This window comes from Lepisma saccharinum, chromosome 3 (assembly GCF_977018435.1).
Source record: "Lepisma saccharinum chromosome 3, izLepSacc3.1, whole genome shotgun sequence".
NCBI lineage: Eukaryota > Metazoa > Arthropoda > Insecta > Zygentoma > Lepismatidae > Lepisma > Lepisma saccharinum.
The window spans coordinates 133,793,334-133,806,061 of NC_139231.1; the positions used below are offsets into that span (position 1 = coordinate 133,793,334).

The window sequence follows — 12,728 nt, forward strand, 5'->3', positions numbered from 1 at the left end:
CATCATTTTATTTTCCCATTGCCTGAGTTGTGCAGTTACTTAGAGAAGGTAAACTACTTTCACTTTATCAGCTTATGCATGTTAGATAGATGTGACAATGCATAAAACAACAAATTGAAAATTTGAAAGGAAATTATATGTTTTGAGAACACTACATATAATAAATAGTAATGTTCAAATACAAACCAGCCCAAATCAATATTTTGTCTCCAATTCCAAATGTGCTAAATCTTACTTTTGAGATAAAAGCATTTTGAATATTCAAAGTCCTGGAAAAAAACAGGTTTTACATTTGAACCTATCAACAAAAAGTAGTCAGAAACTGTGATAAGCGAAAAAGTAAAAATTTGCACATTCGTGGGTTTGGTTGATGCATCGATATGGCTATTTGATATCGCTTTGTTGCAAACCTTTCTTAATTCATCCTGGTGAAGAAAGTGTAGAGAGCCTAATTTTGGTAGCAGAATTGTAGGAATTTGAGGACAAGTTATTCAAGAGTTATATTTAATGAATGTAGGTCAGTTGCATAAACATTTTGTCTGTAGAAAGAGTAGAAATTCAGGAGTTACGTGAAAATTGAATTTTTTTACACCATGACAGAAAATGTAAAAGTATTTGCCTCTTTTGCATGCACCGTTATTTTTATGTTTATGTTTATGTATGTGCTTTTATCCTTATCACAGGCGTGAGTTTGGATTGGAGCGATTTGTACCTGTTTCTCTGATTGATACTATGAAGAGGAAAGAACTGCGGAAGCTTATAAGTCATTTCTTAAAATTAAACCAAAACATGTCTGGACCTGGACAGAAAAACCTCACCAGTCTTCAAGCCAAACTTCATTACCTCCACATCATTGGCGAACTTCCTAGCTATGGAGCAAAGTGTTTCTCAACAAATCTCAGGGTAAGCTTCTAGTGGTTACTTTAAACAGATATGCAGATAGAAAACTTTGTAACCTCCAAATAAGTACAGTGTGCTTGGTATAGCTACACTTCATTTGGAAATGGAGAGCTTTGAGTGAGAGATGTTAGAAACATTACTATGCTCATGATGTAACAGAAAACACAGCTGTTATATGTAGATGACAATTTTCTGTATAGATGTGTAAGAATAAGTTTCAAGCAAATGTTTGTTTGTCAGGCTGGAATGTTGGTTTGTCACTTTTGCCATCTCAGGATAATATGTAGAGATTCATAGTTGTATGCAACAAGGGAATTAATAAACTTTATTCTATCTACTCCTCAAGTTGGACTGCTTTCTGAATATCAATTCTCCTGCTGCACAAACCTGGAGAGAAATGTCACTTCAGAGAGTTGCTACAGTGGAACCTCGATTTTATGTTTTTCAGGGAACCAAGCTGATAAAACTTAAAATGTGAGGAAATGTAAAATCGAGGAATATTTTATAATATTTTGCTATGTTAGGACCATCAAGGTTGAATGTATAATGCATAGGAATGTAAAATTGGGGTTCCACTATATTTTTCATTCTGAATATCTGAAAATGTCCGACTCTTTTTATTGTCTAAATCAGTGAAATGGGAAAGACACATATGGACAATTTTTCCAAGTGCAGAGCTAGTAGGAAAAGAAAAGTAGTTGTAAGATTTTTATAAAATATTATTAATAATAAAATGTAATTTTAAGTTCTGCAATAGTATTTCAGTGGTCTTTTTTTGAAGCTTTGTTTCCTTACTTGTTTTTGCTATGATTGTGTGTTTCTTAGTAGAAACTGATTTGTTAGCCAAACTTTGCTATAGGCAAACAATGATAGCAATGGTAATTGTGTTTTCTGTCCCAAAGCTGCAACCTTCTTTTGTGTGTACCTATTGTACAATGGTTGCATAAATACAGAGTAAACAAAACTATTGAAATTAATTTCCAGTCAATTTCATTAATATTTGTTTAAAAAATTACATGCTATATATTAGGTATCCTCACCCTCTATTTTCTTTAGTAGTTCAATTTACAATGAGATAGAAAGTTGTTTATTTGAATTTTCTTTCTTCTCAGGATTCTAATATGGAAACTGTCATTCTAATCAGCCCAAAGTTTGGAATCAGTCAAATAGCTGGAATTAGAAATAGCACAGTAAGTACAAATTAATTTTGTGTGTCTTGAATTTTCTCATTTCATGTTGATATAGCTTGATAAATGTGTAAAAACTCAGTAATACAATGGCATAGTTTCTGACTAATAATTTTACATAATAAATGTCCTAGAGTAAGTAAGATCTAAAAATGTGAGTGTCATATGAAGATTGGGTTGATTTTAAATAAATAAAATGGCAATCTCCTCCTTTTAAAGTGAAACTACAATCCATTCATTCCCATGAATAACTACAGTGATCTACAGGCCAGCTAAAGTGAAGTTAACGAAAATCATTATAACAGAATACTAATTTCTCTGCACAGGCATGGAGTGGTTTTTTTTATATAGTAACTAATATTACATAATCAGGTCTTATATAACTGCTACATTTTCATACTGTGGTTGTTAACACAAGAAGTGGAATCTTTTTAAAATCACAGATGTAAAAAAATGCTGTACTGAACGTTAATTTCATTGCCTGGTGTTATCATATTAAATTTAACATCATGAAACTGAGCTTTCACTTATCACATTTTTCTGTTCTTTTCAGCCTGTGACGTTAGCAGACGTAGAGCAGATGGCCCAAGTGACAGTGACAAAGGAAGACGAGCTATCTAGACAAGTCCATATTAATTTCACTTCTACAGATGAAAACGTAAGTTCGTCCAGCAAAAATCTTGATTTAACTACCAACTGGTATCTGTTGGTTCATGTGCAAATTCTAGTTGAAAAGCATGCGAGGTGAAATTTTAGAACTCTGCTCATTTATCACACGCATACTGTGTCTACATTGTTAAGGACTGTCAACATTTTTAAACTGTGCTTAAATGAATAAATTTGCAATGAGTCATTCCATGCGAAATCAACACAGCCTTTGACCTGACCATCTCCGATTTTCATGAAATTTGGGGAATTGAAACTATGCATGGAACTTAGTAAATATAAAAATTTTTAGTTTCGTGCGTCTTGTAATTGTTAAATTATTCAAGGTCAAAGTTAGCATAAATTGCCTTTTTTGAGCCCGCTTAGCTATACTAAATGTGCTGTAATTCCGCCCCTATTTCACCTAGGAAGCTCAAATAAAGCTTATTGTACAGGGAATTGAATAAACTTTCCAGTGATATATAACAAGCCTACCTTTGGATAAAAATATAATTTTGTCACGTGACCTTGACTTTTGACCTTGAATATCTCAAAACATGTCATCACCAAAAATCGTGAAAAAAAATATTTGGTCCCTCATACCATACCCTAAAACATACCAAAAAATCATTCTGGGACTGCAATGGGATCAGAAGATACAAAATAATATGTGTAACTATGTGACTGATAAAAGCCCCATTACATGAACTATGAAGAGTCAAATGTCCCTTAACACTCCCTACAAAATGTGAAGGAGTTATCCTGGGTATAATTGGTCATGAAATAAATAGGTTAGGCACAGGGAGATTTCTAGCCGTGTGTGTCAAGCGCAGGTCCGGCATATTGTTGATCGCCATATTGAATTCAACGCAAAAATTTCAAAGGAAAGGGGGTGATGTGATATATCAAATGAGGCTAGAATTTCACGAGAAATGAAGTGACGAAGGATTTTCCAACGTATTTTACGCCAGCAAAAAGTTATCCACATATCTTTCACTTACGATATATGCACATTATAATGTTGTCAATGTTCCTGTGAGCACACTCGTTGACGTCTCTCACACTCGCATAGAACATTTGGTAATGTAGCATGTGCAACAACATCGCAAGCAGCAACTATGCCTTCTCTCAGATGGTCAATATCAGGTACTTTTAGTGCATGCACCATTCTCTTCAAATGTTTCTGAAGGTAAAAGTCCTCCTAAGATGTTAGATCTGGGGAATGTGCAGGTCTTTTAATAGATCCCCGTGTGCGAGTCGTTTTCACGTTCAGAAGACACAATGGGCTCTTATGGGCAATGCTTTTCTTATGGGAAATACGAGCGCGCTGTTGTGAAATTTCTGGATTTACAAATTTAGCTTAAGTAAAATCGGTACCTGCAGTTTTGCAGCAAATTTTGTAGAGAATACGATGGTGAACACAAAAAACTGGTAACTTGCTTACATAATTTTAGATAAATTAAAAACGCAAATTTTCTGTGAAAACACAATTTTTACATTGTTTTCATTCCTAACGTTGAAACATGCCGTAAAATTGAAGCTTTCATTATGAAAAAAATTGACACTGTTTTTTAATTGTCCTAGGTGACGGTGGTACTCAGAATTTATCAATACTTTAAAGCATATTTGCATTAAAAAATATTCAAATAAAGTATGTGGAGATTTTTTATATTCGTGCAGTAGAAAATGTCGTCGCTGGCCATTTTTTGTTCTGTAATTCCAAGTAAAAACTTCCAGCGACAAAGTTGTGGAGAAAATAATGAAATTATTTTTTATAACCACTCAAAGGTTCCCAGAAATATTACTTCCATGCATTTGGAGTTTCTTTTTAACCCGAACCGCGCGCGAAGTAAGGAGACGTTGTCTGGCCATCTTGAGCTGACTCACCGCAGCATTCCGGCTAATCACCACCAAGTTTTCGAGTTGTTATTTTATTTCCATTCAGTAAAAATATGAACTTCATGCAGTTAACATGTTATAATAGAATTGAAATTACTTAAATTTAATAATTGACAATTATTTCCAATGCTGCTGTTGTGAGCAACATTAGTGCTGTCGCAAATACACGTTGTTTTCGTTTACATTAATGTCGACATTAATACTGAAATGAAGATCACCTTTCAGTTTCCAACGTACACATAAATTCATAGACACCATATTAACCTTTGAAAGGCTTTCGAACACGTGACAAAATATGGGGCTTCAAGATAGAAATATGACATGCCTTGCTTGAGTCATTCACGTCTTATCAGTTCACGTGGGCCATAACTCATTTGTTTGTTTGGGTTGCAACTTGAATCTAACCCATGTGCCATGTTTCCCTTACTTGAGTGAGAGATCTGCTTTGGTCTCTTTAGACTTTTTTCCCTCTCCCGAAAAAGTGTTTTCAGTTGTGTGAGCGCTCAGTGATTTTTACTTTTTTAAGGGATTTCTGAAGTGTCCTATTCGTGCATTACACTCGCGTGTGTAGTGATCGCAATGGATCATAGTAAAAAGGGTAACTGTAACGTTCACAGTATAATATTAATAATTACATATAATTATCATTATATATACAAAATATGTAACACTTTCATTGTGAAGGAAGGTCATCATTTCCCGGCGACATGAGCTAGCGCTGTATTGGCAACACTGTGCAGTTTCTCCATAAGCGCCGTTGTGTCTTCTGAACGTGAAAACGACTCTAGAAAATTACCATGACCAAATTGCGAAAATGTCCACATACTGTGGTCACACTCTGTCCTGTTTCAAAACTCTCGAAAAGTGCCATATCCCGTAAGCAAGGGTGAAAAACCTGTTCACTTAACAAATCCAAGAAGCCCTCACCATTTAAGGTTCCGTTGTTGAATATGGACCAACCATTTCCGTTCGCCATACATTATACCACATAATTAGATTACCAGCAACAACCATTCGACTGAGCAAATCACAGGTATTGCATATTATTTTTATTAACTTCACCGTGAACATAAAAATTTGCCTCATCACTGAAGAATTTTTCATTCCAAAGGAAGTGTCACGTAATTGTTTGAGATACTTTTCCCAATATTCTTCACTATTCAACTATTTGGTGAATGTCGCTGATTAAAATCATATGCAATGGTGAGTATACTTCTTTCTCTCCCAAGATGTCAGCGTGATCTCGATGAGTTCCTAACACGTTAGGAGCATTCCAATGCTTCGATTTTAACACCTCGAAAAAGAGAAAATGGTTACAAGCATGCAGTAATAAATTTTTGCTGGTTAAATATATGTTGGAAAATCCTTCGTCACTTCATTTCTCGTGAAATTCTAGCCTCATTTGATATATCACATCACCCCCTTTCCTTTGAAATTTTTGTGTTGAATTCAATATGGCGGTCAACAATATGCCAGACCTGCGCTTGACACACACGGCTAGAAATCTCCCTGTGCCTAACCTATTTATTTCATGACCAATTATACCCAGGATAACTCCTTCACATTTTGTAGGGAGTGTTAAGGGACATTTGACTCTTCATAGTTCATGTAATGGGGCTTATCAGTCACATAGTTACACATATTATTTTGTATCTTCTGATCCCATTGCAGTCCCAGAATGATTTTTTGGTATGTTTTAGGGTATGGTATGAGGGACCAAATATTTTTTTTTCACGATTTTTGGTGATGACATGTTTTGAGATATTCAAGGTCAAAAGTCAAGGTCACGTGACAAAATTATATTTCTATCCAAAGGTAGGCTTGTTATATATCACTGGAAAGTTTATTCAATTCCCTGTACAATAAGCTTTATTTGAGCTTCCTAGGTGAAATAGGGGCTGAGTTACAGCACATTTAGTATAGCTAAGCGGGCTCAAAAAAGGCAATTTATGCTAACTTTGACCTTGAATAATTTAACAATTACAAGATGCACGAGACTAAAAATTTTCATAGTTACTAAGTTCTATGCATAGTTTCAACTCCCCAAATTTCATGAAAATCGAAGATGGTCAGGTTAAAAATTGCACATATCTGTGTTGATTTGGCATGGAATGACTCCAATGTGAATTATGTACTGGCACAATGATCATTGATTGATTTGTTATTTTAAGTCCACTTTATGTACAGGAAGGCTAATCAGGACTGGACCTACAGTTTAAAGTTGAATTTGAACCACTGTGCCATGTGCCTCCATCGGGTGCACAATGACCATGAATCCCGTCCATATCTTTGGTGCTACCATATCAACGTTACACAATGGTGGTGCATTTAAACTGCTTCCAAATGGTAGATGATGACATGACAGCACTAGAGATCAAACGTGTTATCTTGTAATATTGCGGGACGAAACCAAAGTACACTGTAGTAGTAGTTTTTCAGGGAACCAAGCTCAAAAAATTTAAAATGTGTCAAAATGTAAAACCAGGGAATGTAAAATTATGGTTCCACTGTATATCTTTTAGTCTTTACATGATAGTTATTACAGCACTAAATTTTGTATAACATTTAATTTTTCCATCAGGAATTGGTGCTAAGTTTAGAGGATAGAGATGCTGATGAATTAGTTCTCGTCCTTCAAGGATATTATCGTTTGCTCACTGGGAAGGAATTGATTGTAGAGCAGGACAGGGATCCCTGGACAGAAGATGTCGGTATGTACAGCTGTGTAATGTCTATATTATTTAGAATATCACTCTTGATTGTGGAGAGGTAAACTGTGATAACATAACCATAGTATTTTCTTATCTGCCAAAGTCCCAGGCAACATGGATACATGTCACAAAACTATCCAGATACAGGCTTCGCAGCACTTCAGATCACTATGTTGTGACATGTTACATTTGATTGATTCATTTTCAAATGATACATGAATTATGACTACATATTTGAGGTAAATAAAAAATTATCAAAATTTTGGTTGCAAGAGCAGTCTGAATTGCATATTTGATTTCAGTATATAAAATATGTTTGTGTTTTTGTGGTGAATAAAATTTCAAATCTGATTTTGAAACTGGACAGTAATTACAGAAAATCTGGTTATCACGTGTTGCAGGATTTTTAATAACCAGGGTAATCTTGACTCAGGAAAGTATTGTGTTGGCAAATAAAGTGTAAATTTCAAGTTTAATTTTTTTTTACATAAATTTTGCATCATTGTGGACAATACATGGTAGTAGGATGTACTTCTCACCTTGTGAAAGCATCTAAAAATTCAAATTACAAGGGGTAATCAGACATTTTGTGTAATTGTCTTGTCAGTTTTCTTGATAGTCCAACAATATAAAAATATTTATTTGCATGTGTATGCATCCTGCTTCCATTAGTGGTAGGAACAATCCGTGAATAGACATACACTTTAATAAAACTACCTAATACTGCTCTTGTTGATATAGTATGTGGTTGAGTTGCTACAAATTATATTGAAAATAAATATTCCAGTACTGAAAAGTCAATATTTCAAAATATCAAAGTATCAGTACTGGAGAAATTTAAATATCTATATCTATTTATCTACACACACACATTGATAGATATTGTGGTGTTAACCTGCCTTCATGATGGAGTGGTAAGCATATTGCACTATGAAGACCAAGGTCCCAGGTTTGAACTCTGGTTAAAGGATGTATGTATGTATCATTATATTAAATTATCTGTTGATAAACATCTTGTCATACTATTTTCTAGGGATGTGACAGATTAATTGGTGCTCTATCGGTATTTTACCGATCCGATATATTTGTAAATGTATTACAATTTACTGCAATACTCTGCCATTTTTTTATAATTTTTATGGATATAAATATATAATCTCCTTTCCGCACTTTTTTTTTAAAAGGAAATATGTAAGTATGAAGCTTCTTTTGCATTGCACAAGCTTGGTTCATCTGGTAACATACATTTATTAAGATATCAATGAACAATTTGGAATTTTATATCAGATCGGTAGAATATTGGTTATCAGTATTGGTAAATTTTGTATCAGAACTATATCGGTATCGGCCAAAAATTCATATCCCTACTATTTTCTTTGTGTATCGGTGCTGATAAGTTTATCTTCTGAACACATTGTATCTAAACTTTGTGTAATATATTCACATGTTTTGCAGTGTGACAGTGGTTAATGCCAAAAGTTCTATATTATCAATGCTTTTATTAGCATCTTTGCTCCCAAAAGTTTTTGGTTATGTACATTTAGTAATAAATGTGTCCTTTTATTTTGCAGCTCCTCCGTATCACTCACAGCATAAAGTTCAAGCCGACAAATGGAGCTATGGATTGAAAGACAAGATCCATGAGCACCTCGTTAACTTTTCAATACCTCCACCATATCATCCTATTCCTGATGGCTGTTATGTAAGTACATTTTCATTAGAATTAAGAATTGGAGTGTACATCAAACAGATGTGCACTTGTTTCTTCACTTCCACATGTTTTATTGGTTAGTATGTTAGATGTAACTGCAGCCACACTGCATGTTATGAGTCAAATGACATGCATAAGATGACCATGAGAGAGATCAAATCCAATCTGTAACTAAAATATCCTGTAATTCAAACATATGAAACAAAGTTTAGCCATCATTGTTATGGAAGAAATACTAAAAGTAATTGCCCATATGAGTGGGATGAGATAAGGGGGAACAAGCTCCGAGCTATCAAGCCCATCACTGGTGCTTGGCGTTCCTTGTTCTGTCCCTCCCACCGAGAAGAAGCCATTTTAACGTGACTCTGCATTGGACACAGCCTTCTCACACATTGCCATTTGCTGCAAAACTTGGACCCTCCATTGAGCTGTACTTGCAGAGTTATTTTAAATGTTCGGCACATTCTTCTTGAATTTGACGTTTTTAATTACCTCAGACTGGGTTTTAACCTTCCCAACGATTTGCCCTCTATGTTGGAAGATGATGAGAGTGTTTTAGCCAATGTTTTTTTAGCTTTTCCACTGTTTTTGAGGTAGCTTTTAAATTATCCTTACCTTTTTTAATGTGTTGTGTTTGTCCATTTACAACCTGCATTTTTAACCTTTCCCAAGGAGCTTTTTACACCCCTTTTCCTTTAATTTTGAGGTAAGGGTTTTAGAGAAGGGGGTCTTCCCCGCATACACCGAATGCTGCAAAATGGCCATACGTGGAGACGCACCCAAAAATTTTAATTCCAATCAATCAGTCCCATATGAGGTGTTTTACAGTTACTGATGTGGAAAGGGATTTAAAGAGTGTACTTTTGACTACAATACAAAATCAAAACTCTTAGCATTAACATTGACACTTACGAATATTAAGCAATATTTATTGACTAACTTATAAATGCAGTCTAGTCAGTAGGGCATCTGATTGCCATACATAAAGCAGTTTTGGGGTTCACCCAGCTTTAAAAAAAAAATGGGTACCTGGGGGGCAACCAGGCTTGTGAAGAAAGCCAGCAGGAGCATATTGCTGACCAAATCACCTCAAAAAAATAGCTGAGATCTAGAATATGGAGAACTTTAACTTACCTTACCTTATGAAAACAATTACAAACTAACAGGGCTATGATCAACCCTGCATGGGCACTAAGCAGCAGAAATGAAATGCATTCCTTGGTTGAGCACATACTATAATGTGGACCTAAAATGCATGTCTAGGTGTTTAGTTATGTAATTTTTCATATCTGCATAGGACATCATCACTACACAGATTTTCATTTTTTTTCACGAATAAGTCCACTCTACACCAGATTGAATTGTCAGAATACACCATGCAATTGACCATACTTATTATTCTAATAACCTTTGCTGTAGCGAGTTGAAGCACAATCAGGATAATCTTGTAATGTTATTGCCCCTTTTATTGTTTTTTTTCTGACTCTTCCTTGTTTCTAAACATTTATTTTTTTGTCATAGAAGCTTGTCCCAATAGTTACAGTGAAATTATTGGTATCAATATATCAAAGTTGACATTTTTACACACTTCCATATTTTAACACTTTAACTGCCAGGCAGAGTTTTGCATTTTCTCATGGGAGGCCAGAGCTATTTTCATGGTGTGTATAATTATTATGCACGTGGCCTGTGTAATACACTTTTCTTAAAATTTCTTTTTACCTAGGCCATGTGTACAGTGTCTCTCAAAAGTTTTAGGACAACAACATTTTAAACTAGGCAACCCAATTTACCCAAGGCGTTGGTGGGTTGGGTGTAGAGTTAGGCTCAATTTCAGGGTTGCCACATGTATAATATATAGTATATATGAAATACGCAAAAGAAATACATCTAAAGATTATATCAGTATTACATTTGTTGCAAATGAGAAATACTTTCTGAAAGAAAGAAAATCGATTTTCTAGTACTTCATTTGCTGATGATTGTACACAAAGAAAAGAGGAGAGAGGAAACTGAAGGGGACAAAAGAGAGGAGAACAGAAAAAGGGGAAGAGGAAAAGTAAAGGGGGAAAGAAAACAGAGGACAGAAGTGGATAGGAGAAGTAATGAGGAGAAAGGAAAAAGATTCTATCAGAGATGAGGAAAATGGAGCAAAAAGAGATACGAGGAGGAAAACAAGATCAGAGAAGAGGAGTTTGGAGAAGAGAGGAGAGGAGGAGACGAGACGACATACTAATTTTATCCATTTTCCCACTCGAGTTCAATGCAAAGATATTCATATTCTTTATTTCCGTTGACCCGTGTCCATAGATATGGAAATCGTCATTTAACAATACATACAGTAATACAATATTAAAACAATTTTAGACAAGGATTACAGTAATGATTTTAAGAACTACTACATGAAGGAAATCCAAATACACTAATAAAATATTAATACAATTATAGACAAGAATTACAGCAATGATTTGAAGAACTTCTACATGAAGCAAATCCAAATAAAGGAAGAATACACTATTGGAGTGAAATTACATACAATATCTAAGGCAAGCACAATAATAAGCGAAGAAAATTTTTTAGTTTTTAGTGTAAAAATAAGATGTAAAAGTAAATATGTAACTTATACAACATGGAAGAATGCAATATATATACAGAACCGATTAATGATCATTTAGGCACAAAAATAGCATGTAGTGAATACTTCGTACATGATAACATAAATAGTATAATTCCATTTTCTGTACAACCAAACCCTCTTTGTTGACAATTTATGTAATTCAATATTTACAAATTTAGAAATTCATTTATTGCATAAAAACAATGTCGTAATAAGAATTTGTTAATTCCCTGTTAAATTGGGTAGTTGATTCCATTGTTTTCATGTGATCAGGTAATTTATTATACCTTCACAAATATCGACTGAAAAGTTTTCATCATGTGCAATTCTCCAATTCTCAATGTTTTTGCCGATTCATACTACACGTACCTTCGTTTTCTTTGTTACAAACAAGTATTCTTTGCACATTACATGTAGGAGGAGAGTTGGATCTACATTTCACATTGGGCAGCTCCTACCTGCTTTCAGGAGCGAAAGCTTGTAGTGTACTGGTTACCGTTAAGGATTTTCAAGGTGATGGTCGTAGGTTCAAACCCCTCTGGCAGCAGAAAATTTTTGTAAGTTTTAGACATATCCCATTGTGTTCATTGTCCACGCTGTATGAAACGGAATGATTCAGTTTGGAATTAACGATTGGGGGGATATTAAATTACAAAATCTCCAATTTAACGAACCGAGAAGTGGAGAAAAATTGGATAATTCTTATAAATATTAAAATTACATTCATGCTTTTAGTGATATAATCGCAGGTAAAATCAAAGATCTTACGTGGAAGATTTTATCTTGCTCTGTACTCAGCCAATCAGCCAAAAGGCATTTTGCACCGATCTAATACATTCTCCAATACATTTCAAAATGTTATTGAATGTTTCTTGTCGAGAATTTGATCAATGCATCAATTCTTGACGCAGAGGCGATTTTTCTGCAACTACCTCTTCTCTCCTCCAGTCCCTTCTGTTCTTCTCTTCTCCTTCTTCTCTCACCTCCTTCTGCTCTGCTTTTATCTCATATTGCCTTCCCTACTTTTCTCGCATCTTGTCTCCATCCCACTCTTCTCC

At 34.7% G+C, this 12,728-nt stretch overlaps 1 protein-coding gene across 3 annotated transcripts in view; it reads left to right on the plus strand.

Moving 5' to 3' along the window:
• Positions 1 to 12,728, plus strand: part of LOC145985429 (uncharacterized) — a 232,749-nt gene that overhangs the window by 192,833 nt on the left and 27,188 nt on the right. For all 3 annotated transcript variants that reach the window (XM_083119452.1, XM_083119451.1, XM_083119453.1), the window contains exons 9-13: positions 684 to 903; positions 2,013 to 2,090; positions 2,641 to 2,745; positions 7,213 to 7,342; positions 8,914 to 9,044. In XM_083119452.1, coding sequence (XP_082975578.1) covers positions 684 to 903; positions 2,013 to 2,090; positions 2,641 to 2,745; positions 7,213 to 7,342; positions 8,914 to 9,044 — 664 coding nt within the window. The remainder of the gene's footprint in view (positions 1 to 683; positions 904 to 2,012; positions 2,091 to 2,640; positions 2,746 to 7,212; positions 7,343 to 8,913; positions 9,045 to 12,728) is intronic.